The sequence below is a fragment of the Apteryx rowi genome, unplaced genomic scaffold (assembly GCF_003343035.1).
Source record: "Apteryx rowi isolate R43461 unplaced genomic scaffold, aptRow1 scaffold_52, whole genome shotgun sequence".
Taxonomy (NCBI): domain Eukaryota; kingdom Metazoa; phylum Chordata; class Aves; order Apterygiformes; family Apterygidae; genus Apteryx; species Apteryx rowi.
The window spans coordinates 1,505,367-1,532,872 of NW_020450783.1; the positions used below are offsets into that span (position 1 = coordinate 1,505,367).

The 27,506-nt window shown below is 38.5% G+C and overlaps 1 protein-coding gene across 1 annotated transcript in view; it reads left to right on the top strand.

The window, feature by feature from the left end:
* Positions 1-207: 207 nt before the first annotated feature.
* The window catches only part of RET (ret proto-oncogene), a 38,432-nt gene continuing 11,133 nt past the window's right edge, over positions 208-27,506 (top strand). The window contains exons 1-14 of the mRNA XM_026080415.1: positions 208-479; positions 2,145-2,438; positions 2,950-3,191; positions 6,390-6,591; positions 7,033-7,232; positions 12,274-12,532; positions 13,650-13,775; positions 14,643-14,753; positions 18,498-18,617; positions 20,170-20,426; positions 21,100-21,247; positions 25,126-25,233; positions 26,814-27,028; positions 27,136-27,258. Coding sequence (XP_025936200.1) covers positions 473-479; positions 2,145-2,438; positions 2,950-3,191; positions 6,390-6,591; positions 7,033-7,232; positions 12,274-12,532; positions 13,650-13,775; positions 14,643-14,753; positions 18,498-18,617; positions 20,170-20,426; positions 21,100-21,247; positions 25,126-25,233; positions 26,814-27,028; positions 27,136-27,258 — 2,412 coding nt within the window. The 5' untranslated portion in view covers positions 208-472. The remainder of the gene's footprint in view (positions 480-2,144; positions 2,439-2,949; positions 3,192-6,389; positions 6,592-7,032; positions 7,233-12,273; positions 12,533-13,649; positions 13,776-14,642; positions 14,754-18,497; positions 18,618-20,169; positions 20,427-21,099; positions 21,248-25,125; positions 25,234-26,813; positions 27,029-27,135; positions 27,259-27,506) is intronic.

The window sequence follows — 27,506 nt, forward strand, 5'->3', positions numbered from 1 at the left end:
AACTTGAACATAAAATGGGCCAAATTTTTGCTGGCTGTGTCTCTGCACTGAGTGCAGTAAAACTATACTGATTTATGCCAGTTGAGGATCTGCCTGTTTTGGTGTCTTCTTTAATGCAATTACAAAATGAAGCTTTCAGTTCTTTGGAAATGCATCTCTTAAGAAAATGTCAATGCAAAACTCATTTAACTGGGAGCAACTCTCCTGTTGTGTGCCTTCCTTTGCAGCTGCCTTTGGTCTCTACTTCCCCAGGAAAGAGTACTCAGAGAATGTCTACATTGATCAGGCAGCAGGTACGCCGCTCCTGCACATCCATGCCTTGAGGGATTCACACGGGGAAGTGGCCCACTTCCATCTGTGCCAGAATCTCATCATTTCTCGAGCAAGATCCCATGAAAATCATTGGTTTCAAATCAGAGAAAAAACAGGACTTCTCTACCTCAGCAAGAGCCTAGATAGAGAAGACTTTAATATGCTGTGTAAGTATGAGAAGACTAGCTTTTCTTGTTGAAGTATCTCTTGTTAAAACAAAGTACGTTCAGCTCATGAGACTTGTCCAGCAACATGTAAGCATCAAATTTGGAAAAACCATCTACATGTTTTAAAAGAGGATCCAGACCCAGCAAAGCCCACCGTGAACGCAGGGGACTGTATGCCAAAGTAAACACTAACCTGGGTCAGATCCTGTCGCTCTCACTTTTGACTCTAATACAGCAGGAAAGTTGTACTACTTGAAATAAATTTTCTGTTGTCCACAGCTCTAATAAGTCACAGCCTCACATTAGGATTTGCCATTTGTTCATCCACTAATGCTGATTAAGCCAATTCCACTGTGGTAATGTTGGGGGTTTAGTGGCCAGACCAAGGCAGTTAAATTGGTTCAAACTCTCACCAGACCCTTGAACTCTGGTAACATGGACTCACAAAATACATTTGCGTGTAACACCAAACAGTTCTTGGAAGAAATGGTTAAGTGTACCTCTCTTTATCTCTTGAGATTTGGCTTTTTAAAAAAAAACTTACTATTGAACTACAGAAGTGAATTATCTCATTTTTTTTCGCCTCTTTTATGCTCTAGCAGTAAATTGGTTTTGACGATTTTGATCTATGAGGAAATTAGGTATCATTAGGTGGTGGAGGAGGAAATGGGTGAGAAGTTAATGGCATACCACTGTGATCAGTTGGAGAAATTCTGCTCTAAGAGATACTGTAGTAACTGTAGAGTTTGTAAGGGCTATATATCAACACTATCCTTTGACTTACATTCCTTAAGTTTAAGTGTTCAAATTCAAGCACTTACTGCTTTATTTTTTGAGTGTTTAAATGCTTGATATCTCACCCATTTTCACTGTGTTTGTTGGTACTTGGTGTTTATGAATCATGAATGTGGTAGCTATTTGTAATCGAACACAGCTAGAACAGCTATGCACAGCTTGAGAGTCTTAGGGTTGTTTTTTTTCTTTTTTTAGTATGGATCAAAGTGACCTAGAGAGTCTTTTCAAGTGAATTAGATCTGTCTCAGAGATACTATAATTCTGTCTGTAGTTGAACCAAGATAATGAAGCCAATTTAGGCTTGAGGATATCTTATGAGATGCCACAGGCTGATTGTAGCTTCTGTGTTATCTTCAGCCAACTCTTTATTTCAAAGTGATGCAATGGTTTGTCCTATGCAGTTTGGCCCATATCCTCAACTGCTATAAATTGTTAGAATGCTGTGACTTAAAAGACAACTAATAGTTGTGAGTCTATCCTGGATGCTGGGATCCTGGTCGCTATTTCACTCACTCCTCTTTTCCCTCTGGCACCTCACTCTAGTCCATCCAAAAACAGTCCTGTCAAAAAGCTGATTAGTGGTAGTGACCTGTTTCATGTCAGCGTCCTACAGACAGAACATTGGCATTATTCAGTGGGATTCTGTAAGATAAAATTGGGTGGTAACACCTAAAGTTTTTTGGCTTATTGAGGTTATTAAGATTTAAGGTCTTCCAGTCAGTAGGTGATGTACTCAAAGTTGTTTTGTTACATGATAGAACTATGTGGCTGTTTGTGGAATAATGGATTAAAGGACGAAATGTGTAAAAGAAATCTTTGCTTGTCTTCTATCAAATATTTCCTTTTCTGTGTGGTTTTTTTTCCCTGTAGCTGTAGGAAACTGGATGTCATTATCAAAGGTGATGCTGTATGTCTTCCTTTCATCCCACCCTTTCCAAGAGAAGGAATGTGAGTCTGCTACTCGTGCCACAGTATACCTCTCCTTGATCAATGCTACTGCACCAGCATGCAGCTCCCTGACAGCAAGGCAGCTTTGCTTCACAGAAATGGATCTTTCCTTTCACATCAAGGAGAATAAACCACCTGGCACATTTCATCAGCTCCAGCTGCCCTCAGTTCATCATCTGTGTCAGAATGTCAGCGTTTCCTACAAACTACTAGCAGGTAAAATGGGACTGAACCACTCAGGTACCAGCAATATTTGTAAACAGCCACACTATTAAGATCTCTCTTGTAGTAGATGCTTTAGATTGATCATATACAAGGAAATCCCATTGCAAGTGTGAGCAGAGCCTGAAGATTTTGCCTTTGAGATGTACAAAGAGGATGGGAAGGAGGACTACCTTCTTCCCTGAGGAAAAGATTGGTTTTACAAGTTGCACCTGCCAAGAGCAGATTGGGAATATCCTGAGCTTTAAATTGTGCTTCTTCTAGATTGTAGGATCTTCTCATCAATTCCATTTGTTTTCTGCCTGCCCTACTACAGGTCTGCCACTTTCTTCCATTCACTTCTGAGTCTGCCTTTTATCCTGCAGTCCTGACAGTCTTTTCTAAGCTATAATAGCTATGTCCAGTTGAATTTACTGGATTGTGAAAGAATATTAAAGAAGAAAATTCCCAGAGTCCTATAATTGGAAGTGATTGTCCCTGTTTATGCTGTGACTATGTTTTTCAGCTGAAGGTTTACCATTTCGGTACAATGAGAACACCACCGGGGTGAGTGTGATACAGCGCCTAGATCGAGAAGAAAGAGAGAGATATGAACTGATTGCCAAATGTACTGTGAGAGAGGGCTTCAGAGAAATGCAGGTTGAGGTGCCCTTCCTGGTGAATGTGTTAGATGAAGATGACTCTGCTCCCTTCCTTCCCAATGGCACTAATACTGCAGATGCTGTTGTGGAATTCAACAGAAAAGAGGTAATATTCTCCTTTATCTAGTCTCTGAAGTAGGAACACAGCAGTGGGAGGCATGCGTACTGGGAAACTCTATGCTCTGTATAACAGATTTTGGCATCAAGCATATGGTCACACCATACTCTTCAAAGCTGTGTTTTTACAGTGCTGAGTCTGTAAAATAACAAGATTTTTTTCCCCGAGTTATATCTTATTTACATTTCAAATAGATAGTTCCTCAGGTCAGGACAGACCACTGCTGATATCCCAGCAGCGATCTTTGTATTTCCCAATCCTGAGTTCTGCTCTGGATTTATTCAGGATTGTTTCCACTAGGTGACCAGAAATTGAGTGTTATTAGAACAGATGTATGCATGTATCATTCTTACATATGAGAATCTATATAAGATATCAGAAATACATTAAGAACATTTATTAGGATGCTGCACCAGTAACAGGAAGTTAGGAGAAGCGGGTGTCTATGCCGCCTTAATTCTGTCTGTGCAAACTTCCCTCTCATCTGTTGTATGAGGAATAAATTTGATTGGAAAAATAGTATGCAATTTTGTTATTAAGAACTTGATAATAAAATATACACAAAATGGAGAGAAAGGAAGATTATCAAAGCCCAAAGTGATATAACAGCTTCTCAAAGTGTCAGGGCCATGATAGCACCAAGAGCCCTTACTGGCCCTCCCCAGGGCCTCCTCCCCTCCAGGCCCCAGCCCCATTTCAGCCCATCCCAGGGCCATCAGTCCCGGCCCAGCAATGCTGCAGCGGTGCCAGGCTCCAGCCCCGTGAGAGCCCTGCCCGGTCTTGGCCCATCCTCACGGAGGTGCCTGACGCAGGGGCTGGGGCCGCCCCAGCTGCCCTGCTCCCTCACCAGTGGTGGGACAGGCACTGGCAGCAAAGCCTGGCCCTGCCCCACTGGGAGCCCTGCTGCTGCCAGCCAGGGAGCCGCTGGCCCCTGCGGTGCCCTGACACAAAGGAAAGATTTTAAGTGTTCATTTTTGTTGATGTAGAATCTTCAGCAGTCCAAAAATGTGGGTGCTACCAGTTTCCTTTGTTACCTGAACTTGTGAACAGAGACAGCTATTTTGATTTATAGGCCAACAGAAGCAGTGTCTCTCTGCTATTCCAGGCACTCTCGCCAATGCTCAGGGAAGCAACACACTGAAACAAAACTAGCAAAAAAATCCTGGAAGGGAAGTCACCTCCAAATATGAGTTTTCTATAGGAGTACTATCCCTTTTCAGATACCATTCGAAATGATGGATTAGGCAGAATTCACTTAATGTTTTCAGGTTCAAGCTGTTAAGGGAGATCTTTATGACCTTGCTTTGAAGGTGTTCTCCCACTTTTCCCCTACTACGCTGAGGTGATCTTTCAGAGGTCTGAACCCCTGGATGCCTTTGTGTGCACCCCCGGCACCTGCACGCTCCTTGCCCCAGCAGAGAAGTCTATGGCTTGGCTCTCCAGCTCTTCACACCCTAGCACCAACTCTTAATAAGTCCGTGTTATAGTTAAGGCACACCTTTATGGGCGTAAATTATACATCTTTCGTGAGAGCACTTCTGTTTCATAATAGCAGTACTTTTTTGCAGTCATTTTTCCCTTCGAAGTGTCTTTTACTCATGTTGTATCTGGAAAGGGAAAAGTGTGATTTGGGGAGTTTGCTGCCACCTGCAGACAAGCGTTGACAAGACACCTGTGAACACATTACATTCACCAGGGCAGAAAGTAATTCCCTTTTCCTTTTGAAAATTTTGAGACTTGGAAATTTCATTTAGCACTGAATGAGAGGAAGGAAATGTCTCATAAAAGTGTCTTATGAAGGAAAATATTCTAATCTGCTTTATTTTGATTTGAGATGTTTTTGCATGAGATTGAGATAGAAAAGCTTAAACAAAATATTTGAAACTTGATCATTTCTCTTTGAAATTATGTGCCCGCAAAGCGTTCATAATTTAGCAAATTTCAGTCATTTTGTAGTGAAAGAAAGCATTATATTTGGAAACTTTCAGTCTTTTCTAGTAACTAGATAAGCTTGAAACCATGGAAATAATGTTAATAAAAATCTTAAAGGCCTGATGGTTCAGTGTCCAGTTAGAGAACAGCAATCTAGTAGAATAAGCAGAAGACAGATGACCCAGGCTACCTCTGTCACTTACTCAGTGCTATCTTGGGTAATGAGTCTGACCTGTCTGAATGTGCTTCCTTGTCTTTTAAGTACACATATTACTAACCTACTTTGTCAGTAGTGTTGTGGAATAATATTGATTTAAAATAAATAAATAAATAAAAGCAGTGCATGTGCACTCATTTTGTACCTCAAAAGTTTAACATTGTATTGGGACATAGACTGAAATGATTATATGACAAGGGCTTTTTCACTGCTGCGTTGGTGATTGCCATCTTCTTTTGAGCCTTCTAACTCTTTGTCAGCTCTGTATAAGTAGTTAAGGATTCTCTGGTGTGGATGTTCGTTAGCATGTGTTCCTGCCTGTCCTATATACCCAACTGACAGGTCCCTCAATTTCTAGATATACAGTGTGGTGTGGATATACAGTTTTGTTACCGTCTACTTATAAGATTGGGAGCTGTAAAGTGATAGAGTTGATGCAAAGCAACAGCCAGCACCCCTGCATTCCCATTCCTTTCCTAGGGAATACTCTTCTAGTTGCAATGACCTAAGCAAAATCTCCATCACATTTGGGGTAGATTGCTAGCATGTTCTGTCTTTAATTAAACACTTTTTGTTTTGTTTTGTTTTGTTTTTAAACAAAAAAGCTGGTCATTATCTGCATCATGAGGCATTTGTCTGGAAATTCAGAGTACTCTAGCTGCACAAGCTGGGGACAGTCTGCTTTGAGGCTTGAGTGTTTCTCCTCACTACTTTACCCATTTGGCAATCTTTGAACTGGATTAGGTGGAGGTTGCTGTATCTACAAACTGATGTTGAGGCTGGATAAGCTGTCTCTGCTTCAGCCCTGAAAGCGAATGGAACAACTAACTGTCTTTCTAAAACGCTGCTGCGCATATTCTGCAGGTCCAAATGGGTGTGAAATAGTGGTATCCTGAACCTTAAAAAAATTTTGAATGAAAGTGGACTTGAGTGAAAGTTGGAAGGCTTTATAGAACAATATTTTAATCCCCCAATCCTGTATTAGGGGAAGAAAGCTTCAGGGTCATTCAGCAATGTTATTTATGATTTTCTTGCAGGGAACTGTCCTTGCAACGCTAACTGTCTGTGATGCAGACACCACACCTATTTATCCCCTTGAAAGTAGCAGAAGGAAATACACAGGAACCATCATTACAAATGATCCATGGATAAATGAAACATTTCGGGTGGAGCACATCTTCCATGAAATCCACTTCAGCCCAAATGGCAGCCAAGTGAGGGGAACGCTACATGAATACAGTAAGGTCTACTTCTTCAAATAAAGGAGAATTTTCCTGTTAATAATTGACCAATAATCATTTTGCATTTCCAAGCATTGTGTAAATAATGATTAGAAGAAAACTGAGCAATTTCAAAATAGCAGAACACTGAGTTCTAAACATATACTGAAAAAATGGAGTTTGTGCATCCCTGAGATAGGGACCATGTGGGATGATGTTCTGTGCAATAAGCAAGAGGTTCTGATTGTAGGATCTTCAGAACAGTAATTAGAAGGGAATAACATCTCTTCAAACATCTTGAATGGTACATAGTATAATTTTGTAGAAGCTATATTTTCATATTTAACTATCTCCTTTCCTTTCCCATTAGGATATTTATAATTTGGTTGGGATTACAGAATCAAAAATACATTTATAGATAATGTGGGTGTGTGATATGACGGATTTTTTTCTTTTGCAGAACTAGTACTGAATAAAAGTATTTCAGTCACAGAGCATCGTTCCTTCCAATTGGATGTTTTGGTGAACGACACAGAATTTCATGGTCCGGAAAGATCAGTAATGCTTCACTTCAATGTCTCCATCCTCCCTGTCAGCATTCAGTTTCCAAACGTGACTTACCAATTCACAGTGAACAGAAATGCTGAACGTTTTGCACAAGTAAGAACTGTGTTAATTATACTTTTACTTTTTGTTAGAGACTGAGGTAGTAGATACATCACTGTGGTAAGATCTAGGAAACCTAGATTCTGTTCCTTGATTCTGACACTGGCCAGCAAATCAATCTGTCTTTTGTACTCAGGCTCCTCTGTGAAATGGAATTACTATGTTCTCCTTTTTAAATTGCTTAAAGATCTGCTAAAGAAAAGCCTTATAGAAAATCTAAGCAGTGATGTTATTTTTATGCATCAGAGCTTCCATGTGCATCATTGCACAAACACAGAGTAGGAGACAACCCCTGCCCCAAAGAAGTTACAAGTTAAACAGATCCCCCACTATTCCCAGTAGTCACACAGTGTAACATAATTTGTTTTGCTGGTCAGCACGGTAATTCATATACTGACATATCTGTGGCTCTAGGAAGAAGACTCAATGAGTACTTCGAAAGCAGAGAATTTTAACTGTCTGTGTTTTGAGCTACACTCCAAAATTACATATTAGAAATGAAACATGAGTCTTCTAGAAGTGTTTCTGAGCTTGGCTGCTCCCTCACTGACTTGGGTCCATACTGACATTATCGTTACTACTATTTCACTCTATAAAAACAAAATTTGAACAATTAGATGGTTGTTTCTTCCTGCTTCTGTGGTGCAGCTGAGCTCATTTCTACACATTTTCTTTGCCAAGCACATAGCTTTCAGGAGCTGTCTTAGAGTTGAGACATGAGTGTGTTCTCCAATATGCATATGGATAAAACTTTGGATGGAGCTATTTTAAGCAGAATAAATGAAAAAAGTGATATCAACACGACAGTTTTGCTGGATGCAGTCACAATGGATTCCGGGTACACTGGACACTAGCCTCTCCTATCATATAATAACAGAAAGGAGGCCACACATGGAAGTATTAATAGAGAGAAAAAGAGAAGTGTGGTATAGTCAGAGGGACTTGCAGCCTTTAACAGCTTAGGCATAAATAACTGGAAGAAAAGGGCAAAAAAAGAAATTTGTTCCAGCTATTGAAGTCCCAGCTCTACACATTACAGTATGTTTAATGGCTTTTCCCTAGATCATGGCTAGTTTGTAATTAATGTGTTTCCTAATTTAACCCTCATTTTAGCTTAATCACCATCATTGCCATTAATAATGCCTTCCAGAAACACTTTCCAACAGGTTGACATTGATCAGGTGAAAATTGCAATGTAATTGCTAAGGAACATGCACGTTAATAGGCAACTAGTTCAAGATAATTAATGTTATGAGAGTGAATATTAAAAAAAATCAGTCACGAGCCATTTTGGGGGAGCTGCTGGAATGTACACCTCAGAACTAAACAGAGCTATAAGGATGCTGCTATATTTATAGCACAGAGAAGGATTGATACTAAAATTTGATCATCCCAATTGCAGAGAAGACCAATTCATTATATGTCTTTTAAGGAAAAATTCTGTTTTACTCATCTCTAAGCCTCTGGCTAATTGAGAAAAAGAAAGAAAAAGGAAAGCTGTATTCCATGGCCTTGCATTTAATCTGATGAAATGTGCTATAGACTGATAGCTCTTGAGAGTACAGAACAGCCCCTGCATAACCAATTAAATGCCACTGCTCAGTCAAGGGTCACTTTACCCACAGTCTGCACTGAATATCTTAAATAAGAGAAGGATATCAAGTGTGCTCAAATAGTGGACTACCTGCAAAAAGCTATGTCCTTATCATACTGTTGTGATTCCTTGTTGCTGCAACTTTTAAATTTGCAGACATCAGTCCATTAGAAGCTTCAGAACATCTTCTGTGCTGTTTGTGCAGATCACAATACTTTCAGCTTTGGGTTTGGGGTTTTTGTAGCACCAAATTGTGAAAGCTTTATTCTCAGTGATATAGAAAACTCTTGTCTGGAGACAGGGTGGAACCTGTGGGTTTCCCCTAATAGAAATAACAATCTGGGTGTACAAGACACTCATAGTCTGACTCTTAATATCTAGAAATGGGCCCTAGCTCTATGTATGTCATAAAGTGACCTGTAACTAATTGTAAAAAAAAGTCAAAACTTGACTGTTAGGTATACATGAAAATATATATAAATTAATTGATTTTTTGCGTGTGTATTCGTGTGTATATATGTATACATTCATACACAGATTTTATACGTGTGTGTGAGTGCGTATAATAATAATATGAACTAATGAATTCTCTGCTGTCCAAATTAAATTGGGTTAAGCCATGTTTACCTGGTGCATACCCTGGATTGTCTCCCCACATGCTTCTGAAGTTGAGATGTATACAATTTTCTCATTCCAGACTGCAAAACCAAAAGAAGTTAATGCTTTAAAACTGCCATTTTTGCGTTTTGTCAGGACAATCAAACATTTGAAATGGAATTTAGGGTTTCTGGAAATTATGCTGCTTTACAATAACTATGTAGTTTCACTGGGTGGCAGTAGTAGCAGAGAAAAACTCTCTTACATGAAGAGAGAGCTCCAGGGCTGTGGGAAGAGATCTCTTTCTGTACCGCCTAAATGCAAATTCACAAAGAAATTTTGTTCTGATTTTCAACCAGGGAAATGCAAAACTCATCCTCACTCTGGAGATGGTTTTCTTGATCAATGAAGGTGTCATCCACTCATTTCTGAGACTGGATTTGAATTTCAGTGTGGTCTGACTGGAGCGCAAGTCAATGCAGGCAGCTCAGGCCCCAGCACTCGGTGTTATTAAAGTCTTCTGCATAATTAGCTAGGATGTGCCAGAGCAGTGAGGAAAAGTACAGGGCCAAATCGATATGAAGGTTGAACTGTGTCTTGCCCTAAGGAAAATACAGGAGCATGAAGAAGTGATTAACTGCTGGGCTGATGCCATTTGTCTGTTTGAGCAGCTAAATGAATTGAATAACAGAAGCATAGCCTGATGGTACAGGCTCGCCCAGTGGCATTTAACTTATCAAAGGACTTAGAGCCCTATTGACATTTCCTGAGACAAATGCTGAGTAATACAGGCTGAGATTTTTAAAGAGGTTATATGTCCAAATGTCGCTGGAATTCAGCGAGGAGGAACATTATCATTATCCAGACTTTATTAAACTCTGGAGCTGACAAGATGAATTTTTCTGTTCCTATTTCTGATAATCATATTTCTGTGTTAAATATTGGATGTCTTGCAAAATGCATCTTTGCTGGTTCTTTCTCTTTATGTTAATGTCAGTCCTGATTACTATGCTCTTTTCTACCCTCCTCGATGAGAAAGAGGAACTGGCTGTTTCTACCTCATTCCTATGAGGCTGTGCTCTCTACATTTATGATCTGTGCTCTTTCCAGAAGCTGTGATACAGAACAAAGTTACAAACTTCAGCATTCCCTAATGGAACTGGCAAAAAGAGAAAGCCCATCTTTCTTGTACAAACTATTTGAGAGGGGCATTTTTAGCTTTTCCTTAAATGGTAAAGCGAAAGCAAAACTGACCTGTGCTCTACAGTAAGGATAATCTGCTGCTCAGGAACTCCCAGTTTGCATGGTCTTCTCCATCCCCTTTGCAGGAAATTGTTGTTGATCAAAAGGCTGCCTGGAAAAAAGCAGGTATGACAGAGTAGATGGTGACAGAGGACAGTCTCAGTCTAGTCTATGTCAGTGGTTAATGTGACATGGGACATCATTATATTCTCTTACTGCATCAAAGAAGCACTATCTGAGGAGCTGCAAAACACTACTGATTGCAATGCAGCGCCAAGGCTAAGGTGACCTGGTTCTGGAAGGGACCTTACTTTTCTTGTGTCTAGACAAGAGCTTATGAGCAGGTGCAATCTTTTATTTACTACTTTTTCTTCTTGCCAGTCCCAGAGTGCTGTGGAGAAGAGGCAGCCCTGAAGCTAAATACCGGAAATGGCCTAGCTTGTGATTGCGTTAGTTGTCTCTGTGTGTTATCCTGACACAGAAAAAACAGATGGTGCCAAGTGACCAGCCAGTGATGTGAATGGGAATAAATTAGATGACGTGGGCCTATGCTGGGACAGAGGATGCTTCTAGAACTGCAAGAAGCTCCTCCCCGACTTTAAATAGTCCAAATTTGTAGGAAGAGGCCTTAGTACAGAAAACTTTTTTAGTATTCCTTAATAAAAATGCTAAAACTAAAATGTACAGATATGCTTTTTCCAGCAGTGGTGTTACTTGAAAAGACATCTTAACTGCAGCATTTTAAAAGAATCCAACACCAAATTCCCTTAAATAATACCCCACCCTTCCCATTGTGATTTTCCCCATAAGGAAAGCCAGTGCCTCTGGACCTGATCCGAATCCCACTCTAGCAAATGGAAAAAAACAAAGTGAGCTTTGGATGAGTTCGTATAGGAGCTGGACAGGAGTCAGGGCTTTACATTCCTGTGCTGCTTAGATAAACGTTTTCAGACTGGAGAGTGCTTGAGCATAGATATTGTATCAGGCAGATGTTCATATATGGCAAATCCATGTATTATTTTCATTTTTAGATGAAAATGTTTTGAAAAGCTTTGCCAGTAGGAGACAATGAGGTTCTCATTTCTTTTAAGGCTTTCCGAGAACTCTGTTGACCAGAAACTTTTGACTATAATATTATGGAACGTAGGTATTAGCAATTTCCATTTCTATCTTATTGAAAAGAGTTTCCCTTTTGTTCACACTGAACTGTTTGTTTTGTCAACAAAGTTTTTCTCATGGATCAGCCTGGGACAGAGCAGGGACTGAACCCAGATTTTCCCAAATCATAGGGTTGTGTTCCCACTGAATATTGCCCACCATGAGCAGCAGGCACCTGAATATCACTGAGTCTCTGGGTCATAGCTTTTGGTGTCTCCACTGTTACCTGAAGACAATGCTACTACTTTGCCTCTCAATTTTACTGAGAAAAAGTCACATTTGAAGCATTCAGATGCTGTGTTAGTGGTAAAATATCATATCAGGTGATCTCTGCAAGTTGAACACTGCTCAATTTTCTTTGATACTTTTGAGAAGCACAGAGTATTTTTGACATATAGTTTTGTTTCTGTTGTTTGTGATTTCTTTGTTGGTGTTTGAGCCTAGATAGGAAAAATCTGCATTGAAAACTGTATGAAATTCTGTGGTGTGAACATCACCTACAAGTTACTGTCCCCCAATGTAAGCTGCTATGCTGTCAGCATACTTCAAGGCCGAGAAGACAAATATGGAAGCCTTTACGTGAATGATTCCTCTGTGCTACGCAGACCTGAATGCAAGGAAATACAATACACTATTCAAGCTGCAGACAGGCAGAGCAGGAAACATGCCAAAACCCTTCTCTCTGTTGTATTGGAAGGAACTCGTAAGTACCTGAGTCAGTCAGAACAATTTACTTGCTTACAAGTGTTGCCAGTATTAGGTGGTGTATTAGTAGGGTGATCTATAAACCTGCTGACATTAGCAATGAAAATGAGCCTGAGCTACAAGATACAGACCCAAAAGTTTGTGTTTTATTTGGAGTTTTGAGTCAGACCTATCTGTAGTAGGTATTTGAGTAACTAATGTACGTAAAGGTGGTGTATCATGTACAATTCCTAACGTTCATGATGACATCTGATTTAGAAGAATATTGCTGTGCATCCTTTATTTTGTATTTCACATATTCCTGTGGAAGAATATATATGAAACCACAATTCATCTGCCTAATCTGCCTAAATATATTTATTCAGCCATCTTTTCTCATCACTTTTTCCCCCCATTGTTACTTTTTTTTAATTTTGCTCAACATCCATGTAGCACTTGCACTGACTTCGTTTTACTGAAAAGTTCATAAGGGCAGAGTGCAAGAAATTCTGTAAGAACCATGGCAGAGGAGGATTACACTAGAAACTTGTAATCATTTCTTTCCAGTCAAATTGCACTTTGTGTAGAACCTTAAAATTCTACCTGGCCATTGCTTCAGCTCCCTCGTCTCACATCATAGCTCTGTTGCCGAGTGGGAACAGGCTGAGGAAGAAGAAACAAAGCCTGCAGTGGACTTTCCTTTTTGTTAGAGCTGAAATCAGACATACCTAAATGTTGCTTTTGGGCTACTAGTGTATTAGCCCAGGCACTAAATGTTTGCCTTTAATTACAAGTTTTTGTACAAAGCCATAAGTATTTGGGGTCCCTCTTTTTCTGTTATTAAGCTGTTAGTGCATTGCTACGATTCCAGCTATTGACAGCGTGCCATCAAGCAAAGATAACAGTGCCATCATGATCATACTGTTTATCTTTTATTTTACAGAAGAAAAACACCTGGACTTTTCTTTAATTGTTGTCTAAATTTATTGATGGTTGAGTCAGCGTGCACTCTTTACTTCTCTTTTCTTCCTTCCTGTCTCCTCCCAAGAGAGGATTTTGTCCTTCTGACTCAAGCTGACTTGCATGTGTATTCACCTCCCCTGTACTATACTGACAGCATACATTCTTCCCAACAGTTTTAAAAAAAGAGGAGGACTGCCCTGACTCTTGTGCTGTGAGTAAGCACCACGCTGAATGTGAAGAGTGTGGTGGCCTGGGAGTGTTAACAGGAAGATGCCAGTGGAGACAGGGGAGTGGAAAAGGTATGTTCCTGTTGTGTGAAACCAAACTTTTGTTTAGCCATTACTGCACTTTTGACTTTGGTGGATATGCACCTATTTATTCTAGCGGGACAACATGGTATTGTAAACTACACAGAAGCTGTGGTTAAAAAATAAAAAAAAAAGCCCAAATAAAACCTTCACTAGGAAGAGGAAAGGTTAAGTGGGAATGCAATACATACAATACAAGATACTAAGTTCCCTATTATTGGGTTTGCACCTTTGTAACTGTAACAAATGGCTTACAGCATGCAAGATAATCTCTGCAAACATGAATTGACTTTGGAGCGTACCAATAAGCCTGTGAGCAGATATGACCGGGCAGATACAGTTAGCACAGAAGCAGTCTCTCTGTTTTCTGTGGCCTGTAACACAGATCTGACAGGTGATGGTACTCCAGACTATTCCAGAGCAATGCTTCTGTGTTGATGCTTTAACCCTTCAGTCTGCGTGAGTATCACAAATTCATTTCAACTACCTATAGCCTTCATATTCAAACATGTGAAATTGTGTGGCGATATCCTCGGTTGTGAAAGCCATTCTTCATTCTCAAAATGGTCTGCTAGCTATTTTTCAAGTATTATTCATTGTAACTCCAAGTGACATGCCTAAAGAGCTGTCAAAGGCACAAAGCAGAAATCACAGTGAAAAATACATTCTTCCCAGTTTCTTTTAGTTCTTGTCTTGCCTGCTATTTTAGCAGATGGTAAAGTATTTATAGATAAAATCCGTAGATGTTTGTTTAAAAAGTGACCTGTGCTTTGGTGTATCAGCAAGCACTGAGAATTCAATAAGCTTTTCTTCAAAGCCCTGTGATATTTGTGCAGCTGTCTGTTTCTGTGTTAATAGGAATCACTACAAACTATTCCACGTGTACGCCGAGTATCAAGACTTGTCCTGATGGCATCTGTGATGCGATTGAGAGCAGAGATCCAGCTGTGTGCCCCCAAGACTGCACAAGTACGGAACTGTTTCAGGATTGGCTTTTCTGTGTCACAGCTGATCACTGTTCACCAAGTTCTAGTTTCATGATCCCATATATTTTTACCAGCTCAGCATTGACGTACCTGCATTTGAATCATGCGAGAGAGTTAAGGTTACGGGGAGTAATCCTGTTCTTTTTGAAGCCAGTCAACCGACACCTATTGGCTGATACTCCGTGACAGAAAGATGAGATTTTTCTCAGTAATTCTCTTCCTGCTCCCTCTGTTAATTTTCAGGAACCATTTTTCAGCAGAGGTAGTTGCTGAAACCAGCTATAGGTTTTAGGAAAGTTATTGCCATATTTCCCAAATTCAGCATAATATAATAGAAACTGTGCCAATTTGAACTCCTATTTAAATTAGGTAAAAAGAAACAAATTTCATTTTAAAATAAATGCACTTTAAAAAGGATCTCTTTGGGTGGGAAATGCACCTGGCCTTATTTGACAGGTGACCATCAAAATGATTCAATGCCATATCTGTTTGAAGATGCAAGCAGAGGTTCATATGAACAGCATTTACCAAGTAAGGATTGAAATGTATGTGTGTGATTTTTCTTGAACACGTCTGTCTTCATTCCACTTGCTTGTACCTGCTCATACCTGCAAGTTCACAATCACCCTGAAGATATAAAGGTTAGCGAAACAATGTATTATGCTTAGGCAATTTCAGTCTTCCATAAGATGATTTTTTCTTAAGTGGATTTGTTTACACAGCATCCAAGATCTAATTCAGAAATGAAGATACAATGTCTTAAGGTTTCCTGAAAAATTGTTCTGGCTCTGGCATTGTGTACTCCAACTTTACATTTTAAAATGGAGTCTTTGAGGAACTAGTACTTTCTTATGGTCTAGGACTTATGTCTTTCTATAATGTGAAATAACAAAGAGGAACTGTTGTATTTCTTACGTGCAAGAATGCAGTTGTGTTATCTAAATGACTTTTATCACAAAGAAATATTATTTCATTAGAGTGCATAAAAAACAATCTTTAAAGTGGCAGAAATGCTTGAAATGAATGCAGGAAATTTCATCTGAAAAGAATTTTGCAATGGTGATAACTGGAATCAGTTGTCATTCCATGAGTGGAAATCTCTGTGCCAGAGACTGCAGTGATAAAACGTGTAATGTGCAACATGTAGCATCAGATGTTTTACTTGACAGAAGCCTGAAAGAAACACTGTCTTATTAGATAGCAGAAGCAGGCAAGTAAGACAAGCTTTCAAGATGTTATGTATGCCTTGTTAATGTCTGAACTGGAGAATTTTATACATGATATGAAGCAGTTCAGAACTTGGGCTGGTGCCCATAGCCAGTATATTTACAGACGGAGAAACGAGCGCATTTTGGGATCTCAGAGGTGCAGGACTACCATTATATCAACTTTTACTGGCAGAGGACATTTCTTTGGAAATGGCAAGCAATAAATAGCAAAGCCCCAGATGCCTTAAAATCAAGGATGCTCTTTAAGTATAGACAGTTGCTAAAATATTTATTTTTATAATTCATCTATCATTATGATGGCTATGTATTTGAGTCCCAAAATTGCTTTCTCCCACTAAAGCTATGAATATTACATTCAAGGGCACTCAGCTGAAACAAATGGTGCTGTGGCTGTGCCTTTCAAATAGAGGCAACCTGACTGCATTCTAAGCAAGATACTTTCTCGTAGTGACTGCTTCAGGGCCGGTCACACTGTGTCAATCTAGCTAAACGTTTGTAAAGGACCAATCTTTGTAGGTTCACCTGAACTTTGGCTTTCTGATAATGGAAAGAAAATACAGTCTTTAGGACTCTGTCTTGCTTTGTCTTCAGCAGTAATCAGTCTTATTCTCTTTGGTTTTGTCCAAGAACCAGTGTTTCTACTTTTTGAATTTCTGGAGTTTCTATATGGTGTGGAATATAGGACCACTGTTGTTCCTTTTTCCAAATGATCTTGAAGCAGGGAAAGCTCTTTTCCATCACAGGACAATGGAACCAGCTGATGATTTAAAAGCTGAGCATGTAAAATACTACACAGTTCAGAACAATGCTGATAACTCTTGGAATTTCCCAGTAGCAATTCATTGGGGAAATGTGCATTTCTGGGTCTCTGGAACACGTATAGGAAGCTCCATGTTTCCAATGTATGCTCAAGGTGAAATTGTGTTCCTACTTTCTCTGCTATTCAAGAGACCTTTGTCTTCAAATCCCTCGTTCAAGAACTATTTAGATAGAACCTGCTCATCCTGCACTTCCCCCTACCTCCAGGTCCTCAAATATAGATAGATAGACAGATAGAGATAAATATTTATGTTTTTTTCTGGGGCTAATAGATGCTTTTTTCATTACCTTTACAGAATAGAGAAAGTTGGGCTGTAACCAGCTGAGCTGCAGATGATTTAGTAGGTGACCCCTCTCTGGAAAAATGGTCACAATCTATTTTGCTTGGATACTCAAGTCCCTGTTTCACTTTCTCTTGGGAAAAAAAAAAAAAAGATATTTGCCTTCATGTTGTTAAAAAATATCCTCTTCCTCAATTTTTGTTGCACATCCAAAAAAAAAAAAAGCAAAAGAAACAGTCATTCACTCTGCTACAGAATTAGGTAGGATGGAGAAAAAGGAGCTGAATTAAAAAGACTGTTGAAAATATCTTGTTCACTGTTTGAATCCTTTTATGGTTTAGAGGATCTTTTGAAGCACAACTAAATTTGTAGAATGTGATTGGCTTGTTCACTATTTCTGTCTGCAAATGCTGTTTGTGATTAAAGGTACTTTACAGATGAAAAATATTAAAACTAATAGTCATTTTTATACTATATGCAGAAAAAAAATTGTTTTCTTAATTATAGTTTGGACTCAACCTTGCAATCACTCTGCATGAGGAACTGTTTTGAAATCAAGAATAGTCCTATATGAGTTACTACACTTTTTTCCTGATACTAAATAATGCATCCTTTTAGATAATAAAAGATTCATTTTTTTCACTTACACTTGGTACTTACTCTTAGCGCTTTCATTAGACTATCCCACAGCATTTTACAGAAGTGATTAAGTATTATTATCTCCATTTGACAATGGAACAAATGACGTATAGAACAGTATGCTAACCTTTTCAGTATAAGAGGAAATTGGTGTCAGAACCAGGAACAGAACTCAGGTCTGTAGACTACTGGTTTTCTGCTCTATACCACTGAAACATGCATCATCTCATATGCATAACAAATACTTAAGACAGTGAGAAATTAAAATAAATGAAAAAAAATAATAGAAGATATTTTGGGGAATATTTTAAAATGTAAGACCACCTCACTAACAGAGAACAGTAATGACTTATGAAGAAGCAGCCAGGTAAGGTATGAGATGATAATTTGAGGTAGAATTTTACCATTAAATAATGGGATTATATATAACTTTTTAAGGAGTACCTGAAATCAAGAAAGTATCCCAGCTATACAAAGAAAACTATTACTTTTTTTTTTTTTAAATCTTAGCTACCTCTTCCATAATGGGAATAATTGCTAATCAGGGCTAATGTTCAAGAAGCCCAAGGTCGCCTCATTTCAGGATCTCAGAAATTTCAGAATTAAGGATCCCCTTAATTCTCAGCAGTCATTGTCATTATTGCTGCACTGTGCCACCCTGTCAAATTTCAGATGCATACTGGGATAAGCACACAGAACACTCCTTTCTTTTTCTTTAACTGCATGTGAGAATCTGAGCTTGTGTCTGTATTTGATTAGGTGGAAACATTATTGGTGGTCATGGGAAAGGCACTGGAAATCTTGGAATTAAGTCAGGACATGGGATTTGTTACTGCTTCCCAAGACAGAACTGTTATTGTGAGAAAGATGATATCAAGGGTAAGTCTCAACATTATCTTCTGTTGTCACATTAATCTTTCCCTCTTTTTATATCTGCCCTGTATATACATGCAACAGTCTAAACTCATGGACAGGTTAATAAGCAATATCTTTGGTGACAGCCTGCTAATATAAAATTCATTAAGAACTGTCACCTTGACTTCTACCATGGAAATTAAAAATCTCCAGGGGGTTTACTTCTGTCCTTGGCTAAAGATTCTCTTTTGTCCATTACTATATAACAGATTGACTGTCCTTTGCTTTCCTCCTGCATTTGCATTTCCATGGGACTCACCTGACATTTTTCAAAGATAGCTAGGAGAATAAGAACAACTTCTATTATCTTATAGTAATTCAGCCTCCTAATCATTTCTGAAAATCTCAGCTTCAAATTGTCAGAGATAGCCAACATTTATTGTGTTAGGAGGAGGAGTGGATTACTTTATTCCTTGGCCTTTGTTCAAAGTGTAAAAGCTTCTATACAGTTCTTTGAAACATGTTGATGGAGGTTAAGGTGTTTTAAAATTGTTTTTACTATTGTTACAATAAACTTAATGTGAAGTATTTTGCATCTCTAAAACTGAATTATTAATAATATATTGCTAATATATTTTGATTTACTCTATTCTGTGGCATAACAAGAAAGAGGAAGCATAAGACTTCTGACTTTTTTTTTCCTTCCAAAAAGACTTGCATATGATACTATGCTGTTTCCACTTAATTCTGAGTTAGTGCATGCTGATGTAGCTAAGGTAACTGTGTACCTGAAGTCGGGATTATCTGATGAACAGCAGTGCAGGGAAAGTATTTTGGTCTCAGTTCTTTCAGGAAGTGATGCCCTAGGAATGAAGTCTTCAGGCACTTAGACTTAAAAGCACTTGGTTCCCAAAGTAAGACACTAGAAGTGTTTCTGCAAAAGGGGAAGTAGTAAATGGAGAGAAAAAAATGTGTATCACCTTAGAAGCGATTGTAACATTAGGCAATATTTTCAGAAACAAGTATTTTGTTAAACACAAAGCAGAAATATTCTAAGTCTCTTTCTTTTGAATCTAAAAAGATGAAGAGAAGCATTTTTTAATGTCTTAACAATTATCATAATAAATTAAAATTCACACCTGGAGGAGATTTTAGTTGATGGGCTGAATGGCTCTACCATAAACTGTTGTCCACATGCAAAATCCAGTCATAGGTCTTTGGAGATGTAAATGGTATCAAAACGTCAGTATATGGTAGACTGAGTTTTAAAGAAGAGTCTCAGAAGTAGCCTGCACTTGTAAAACTAAGGAATATGGGGTCAAGCTGGCTTGCTATCCTTACACTTCAACTGCAGATAGGCAAACAATTAACAGGTGCCTGAAATAAAAAGGAACTGGCAGGTGCAGTCGACACAGACCCGTTCTACGTTCTTTGAGAATTAGATACTAGGTTTTGCTCTAGCTTTTTAAATAATTTTGAATTATGTTCCTGTTACAGCTGTATGTGTCACGTGAACTGCCAAATAGGAACTAGGCAACAACCAGTAAAGTTCTAATAAGCTGTTCTTGGTCCACAGAGCAATTATGTGATGATGTGTGCAAGACTGTGATAGCAGGGGCGGTGCTGTTGTCCTTCATCATCTCTGTGCTGCTTTCTTCTTATTTCATCCATCGTTACCACAAGAATTCTCCAAAGCCGCCTATTGCCTCAGCAGAAATGACTTTCCGGCGCCCAGCCCAGTCTTATCCCATCAGTTACTCTTCTACTAATGTCCGTCGACCTTCTTTAGATTCCATGGAGAACCAGGTGTCTGTAGATACCTTTAAAATACCAGTAAGTTTGATGTTCTTTTGCATGCTCTTTCTGGATGCCTTTCTTGTTTCTAAAGAAGGTTGTTTATTGCACACAGAAAATGTTATGGAAATCTATTCATAAAAATATCCAACTCAAATACTGAAACAGAAATCACACATACAGCAAGGACCTTGTGTTCCATTTGCTTTAATTTCTTGGTTGGTTTGTACATCTGTCACCATTCTGCAACTGTAAGGCTCAATAACACTCATTTCATAAGAGAGTTGTCGTCTCTGATGAACTCTTAAGGGAAGGTGTTCTTTCACAGGTAAAACTGATTTACTTGTCTGTGAAGTCCAAGGTCTCATATTCATAGTTATTCTGAAAGAAAGCATTTATCCTGTATTACTTAATGTTTCATTTGTACCCTGTTTCCCAGACCTGTAAATATCATCCGTTACCCAAAGACTACATTTACAGGCCTGTTTTTGAGGAGGTGATTTCAAGGTAATGGAAAAACATTTGCAAAATGCTCAGAGATTCAGAAGATTTTGTAGGAATACATTGATATTGATTAAAAGAGCAACCAAAAATTTTATGCCAAAGCATGCCTGTTTTTGAAGGATGGCATCCTATTAAACAGTAATGGTTCAGGTGTAGCTAGCCGCTCCTGTCTTGCTTCAACTTATAGGACTCCCTTTCTCTCCTGCAGGAAGACCCAAAGTGGGAATTCCCTCGGAAGAACCTGGTTTTGGGCAAGACTCTAGGGGAAGGAGAATTTGGAAAGGTTGTTAAGGCAACAGCATTCAGACTTAAGGGAAGAGCTGGCTATACCACTGTGGCAGTGAAAATGCTAAAAGGTACATTTTTATCCGAGTCTGAAATGATTTGGAAACTATTTGGAATATCCTCTGAATGGATTTTAAAAGGGGCTATCATGAAAGTAAAAGCTCAGCTGAAAACAGCCAGTGCCTCCATTTCTTCCAGCATTCTGGTTATATTCTGTCAGATTTCTGACTGTAGGAGCTAGCATCACATTTATACAAACAAGTAATTTCCACAAGTAATTCTAACTCATGTTATGCAAGGACAGTGTCTCTTAATGTAGCAAATGCATTTAATTTTTTTTTGGCATTGATGGAAACATTGCAAGGGCTCATTAAAGCTTTCTGATTTTTTTTTTCCTCTGCCTCAGTTTTGTCTGACATAGCTTTTTAAGTAAATCCTGTTATATTCATGTCCAGAGACAGAATATAACTACAGAGACAGAACTATTAAGTTGTCCACTTACTTTCCCAATTGTGAATTCCAGCTACCCTTGTACTTCCTGGTCTGTTATTCAATTACTAGGAGCTCTGCCAAACTGGCTTGAATAGCCCAGTGCTGTCTCATGGTGTCTCAGTTTTTCCTGAGGCTGTAAAGCTGGGAAAAAAATGTGTAACTAGACAAGTTGAGATGACAGTGTGAGACCTTGTGGTCTTGTCCTGTCTGTTTAGTACTTTTTTTAGCCTCACATGTGCCTGCTTCTTTCCCATACTGAAAAGAAAAATATATTGAAGGAAAAAGATGAAAAAAAATGAATGTTTTGCTTGTTCTGCAATATAAAAAGTCTCCAGTATTACTGTACTTTTCAGGTGGAAGCTGTTGAAACCCATGATTTGTGCCATTTTTTATAGTTATATGTGACTAGCTATTTTACACATCTAATGTGTGGACCTGATTTCTAATAATGACATCACTGGACATCCAATGGTAGTGAGGAAGGTCAGTGGAAATGTTTAAACCTATTCCCTCAAAAAGTCATTTATTCTCCACATCCCGAAAGTTGAAACAGATATGAAAATGCAGTTGTGTTCTCTGTAGTCTTGTATATTAATTCATAACTGCATGTAGTCCTAGATATCAAGCACCTGGGAATATGCGAGACAAAGATGAGACACAAGAACCTTCAGATACTAGAACCTTATGGATACTAGAAATCCTTTCTGCTAGGCAACTAGGTCTAGCTGGATGATCCCATCCATATGCTGCTTATAAATAAAAACATGTAATTATAAGGAAATGTTATATATCTTATTACCATTTCTATTACATGCAAGTTTAAAAAAAGATCCATCATGTCCTGCTTGAGAGCAAAGATGCTGCATACTCCATCAGTTTACCAAAGGAGTAAGTGCATTATGAGGTGCATGGTTCAATTCTAAGAGGTTCAGTGGAGATAGGATATACAGAGGCAATCTTGGTCCTAAGTCTTTTCAGAGATGAAGACTAGTCAAGCACTACCTGTGATGCTCAAGTAACTTCCTGTATGTTATTATGAATAGAATAGTCATAGTCATTGCTTTATTTTGTATTTGTGCACTTAGTGGCAGTGATTTGCTAGCACATTTTCATCAACAACAGGTGACTGAGCTAAGATTCCAAGATATACTGGTAAAAATGTTGCTTTTACTCACAGATGGTTTAACATTCAGCTTTCCCTAGCTAATAACAGGTCAGAATTGATAGCAGGAAGGAATAACCCTTTAAGAACCCTGTTTTAATAAACTGATCTGACATTTATAGTAATACTTCAGGCTCTAAAGAATTCCTTTGTAACGTAAATTTCTTTGCAAATCACCTGAAAAATTCCATTTTCCAAGTTGATTGCGGGGAGCATTTCTCATTATTACAAATATTTCTATGCTGTTATTGTTTTGACTTTATTGTTAACAAATAGCAACTCAAGTACAAGAAATACTGCATTCGTTCACAGTGGTCTTTAAAATACTGTTGGGAATTATAAGGACAATTATTTTGGATCAGGCCAACATTACCCATTCTTTCTGTGTTAAAATTAATTGAAAGAATCAGACTCATACTCACGAACAGATGCTGGGGTAGTTCAGCCTCGGATTAAGGACTCTATACTGCTTTACCTTTAAACGGAAGTGGCATGTATACCAGCACATTGGTAGTATAGAGAAAGCCTCCTGCTTACTGCATAAAGGTGTCTGGCTGCCTGAACTGTGTAGATTGGCACCATTTGTAGTCAAGAACGGAACAGGGTAGGACTGTCTCTGCCTCCTCAGCTTGGTGTAACAGTCTGGGCAGGGAACAAGGAGTGTAAGTAATTAGTTGCCACAAAGCCAAAGCAGACTTGGACCTATGGACTGAAGTTTAAAGGAACAGAGTGAGAATTTTTTCAGCCCATTATTACCACTTTTCTCACATGAACCCAATTATCTGATTTCCTGCATAATACGAATGGCCTCATCAGAATCAAATTAAAGGGAAAACACCAACCAACAAGTAATTAGTCATTACTGTCAATTTGCTAAAAACGAAGGGTCATAAAGCTTCAGAGCTAATTGAATCCATTTGGGGGATATAGAAGGTAGTTGTTCCAGAAGGAGATGGTCAGGGGAGCATGAGGTGCTCTGTTCTCTTCTTGCAAGTGCTTCACGTTTCCAGAGCTAGAAAACCAGAACTTTCCCGTAGTCATTATGTTCATATTGTTGACTTTGTTTAGATAAAAACATATTATTCTCATAGTCACTCTCAGTAGTGAGAGACCATCTGATATTGCACTCCTTGGCATGGGAGACTGAAGTCTGAGTGCCGGTTCAGGCTATAAGAGAGGATATGGCAGGCATATACCAGTATATAATAGAACAGTATCAAAGACTGTCATTACCAGGGCAAACTATTAGCACATGTATTTTAAATATTCATTTAAAATGTAAATAAATTCTTTTCAGTCTGTTACCTTCATGGAAAAATATACCAATTATCCTCAAATAAATTAATTAACTAACAGTATGGTACCAAAGATCAGAAGTTGAGTTTGTTTTTTATTAGCCTTAAGTAAGGGTTACCACACATTTGTCAACTGCCTGGTAATAACGCTCTAGGAACTACCCAGGCAGGTTCTGTGTCAGAGAGATTAAGGATAAGTTCCCCAGAGGTTTATCTCTGACATCTGGTGTCTTTATGGCTAAATACTTCTCTGGAGCCAAGTGTGTTCAAAGAGGAAGTTTGTTAGTCAAAAAAACCCTGCACAAACAAAATTCTTGACAGACTAAGAAAGCCTCTGGGGACTATATATTATCATAGTATTCCCACGGGCATAGGAAAGTCTGCATACATATCTCCCAGTGAAATCGATATGAACTGTATGTTTAGCCTCTGAACTCTAAATGTGGGTGTGTGCTGCAAGTGTAAACTAGTTGATAAGTGGATTTTTAATTCATCAGAAAATGTATTTGGGAGGAAGAGTGCTATATGATGGGGAGGCAACTGATCAAGTCCTTTTTTGTTTGATCAACAGAAAAATCTTGGTTTTCTTAGACTTCTGAAGTTTAGATTGCTCTGATTTACCCCAAAAAAGTTACTGCAGAACACTAGAAAAAGTCCATTGGAACTTCATGGCATCTGCAAGGCATAGAAGACTCTGGTCCTAATTCTTCCCTGACCTGCTGTTTTTGTATCATTTGTATCAGGGCAGAGTGATGATCATAGCAGGTTACCAAGCCAGTCCCATTCTCTTGGTTCTGATATGAGTGACTGCAGGACATTGGCGATGGGGAGATTTCTCTTATGTGGGAAAAACATTCTAAGGTCAAGATATGCAGAACTGCATTCTCCAACCTCTTGCTAATTCCAAGAGAAAAGTTTGATCTCATACTTTAGAGACTATGTAGAAAATTCTGGGATAATGCTTCCTAACCACAATTGTTTATCTTGACATTTTCTGCAGAAAATGCTTCCCAGAGTGAGCTGCGAGATCTACTTTCAGAGTTCAACCTTTTGAAGCAGGTGAACCATCCTCACGTCATCAAACTTTATGGAGCCTGCAGTCAAGATGGTAAATACTAGAATCTCATTGTTAAGATGAAATTCTTATTAGGTGGAAGTAAATAGTTCTTTTTAAGCAGTGCTTAGAAGTGTGGAATACCTTATAAATTTTCTGCTAGCTGAAAAATGAAGTCATATTAGGACAAGCAATGTTTGAAGGGAAGGGGAAGTGTTAATTCAGTGTAACTAAGCATTATTACCATGGGTATCTTCAATATGCATTTTGATTCTGAAACTATTTTAAAATTAACCATTGTATTGCCAATTCTCTTCCAATTAATATATATGTTTCTATTATGCTGATGCTCAGTAAATGTTTTAAGTTATGGATTATATTTAGAGTTTATTGGGGTTTTCATTATTGCTATTATTTGTACTATAACAATGCACTGAGTCCTAAGTCAAGGCATGGGATCTCCTTTTTTAAAAAGACAACTCTACCCTGCAGATCCCTTTGTTAAAATACAACTTGCTACTCAGATTTATACTCGGTTTTCCTGCTCTGTCACAATATCAGTGTCCCTCTTGCTGTGATATATTTGCTGAAAACCACAGTCATTGAAAGGTATATTTTACTGAAAATGTAATTTTCAGAAAGAGGTATTATAAACAGCCAATAGGGCAAATTTTCATTGTTGTGCATAGGGATTTATCTGAAGAATTTCTGTTCATGTTAGGATGTTGCCATGCAACTTCTTTTTTTTTTTCCTACTATGTCTATAATTATTTGGTCCTTCTCACTTAAATAGTTTGTGACATTTGCAGCCTCAAATCACAGTATATATGTTACAACCTTGGGCCCTGACTATTTTGCCCACCCAGTTCTGTTGCAGATGGCACTATTAGCTGTAGACAGAGAATATAATTCAGCATTGAGTCATCTCTGAGTCTTAGTAAGGTAATGAACCAGCAGGCGGTTTTGTTTTTTCTTTTCAGTACCATGTATTTTTTCCATCATTAGGGAAGTGAACTGTTTCTGAGTCACAGGCTTTTAATAAATATCAAGTTAATTCATTAATGTATGGGGTGGGAGGGCTTTGATATAGCAGACAAAGATATTCAGCATTAAGCACTGAGTGGATATTATTCACGCAGATAATGGGGAAGAGAAGCTTACTAATGGATTGAAATGCCAGAATGTTTTTAAGTGCTTTGAAAAGGCACTTTAAATAAAACACTGGAATTAGCAGATGATTTGTAATCTCAGTGTCACACACTCCAGAAAAAGAATTTTGATTTGGGGGTTTGAGGGGGTTTGTTTGTTTGTTTAAGTTTCTCTAAGTTATGTTGTTTTACAGATCTGATTTTTTTAATTAGGCTGTATTTCTTTTTATAATCTCAAATTATCCAGGTGAGGGAATAGGTTACAACCTGAGTTCTGCTTTGATTTAGGCTGAAACTTGCTCACTTTGCATGGAGGACGTGGTCTACAATTATTCTGTGACTGATTCAGTGCCTTGTGCTTGAAGGACAGAGGTGTCTGGAGCCTCTGACTGTTAAAAACAATCTGTGCTGATTAGAAGAGACTTTTGGGGAAAAAATAGGAAATGGCTATATTGGTTTATTAATCTATCTGTTTGTTTATTTCAGGTCCTCTGTATTTAATTGTGGAATACGCTAAATATGGTTCCTTGCGCAGTTTTCTCAGGGAAAGTCGAAAAGTAGGACCAAGCTATGTGGGTAGTGATGGCAACAGAAATTCAAGTTATTTGGATAACCCTGATGAGAGAGCCTTAACAATGGGAGACCTGATATCATTTGCATGGCAGATATCACGCGGAATGCAGTACCTTGCAGAAATGAAGGTAGAGCCGTGTAACAGTAATCTGAGCATGCCCTTGTGATAGATGGACGTATCAGCAATCGGTTCCTCCACAGGCAAATAAACACTAGTGTTGGTTTCTTTCAAAAGCTTGTCCATCGTGATTTAGCAGCCAGAAATGTATTGGTGGCAGAGGGACGCAAAATGAAGATTTCTGATTTTGGCTTATCTCGTGATGTATATGAAGAAGATTCGTATGTCAAGAGGAGCAAGGTACAGTGCCCATTGAAAACAGTACTGGGAATTGTTTCCTAATTGAGAGAATTAATTTATACTGTAGGACTTAAGCACAGAAAAGATAATAGCTAATTGTTACTAACTATGAATAACTGCCTATTAAAAAGAAATAAACATGAAGATGAAGCAAAATGATTAGCTTAATTAGTGGGACAATAGTATATACATATGAAAATGTCATATTTAGGTCACCATTACCTCCTCCCCCTCTTTATTCTCCTCAT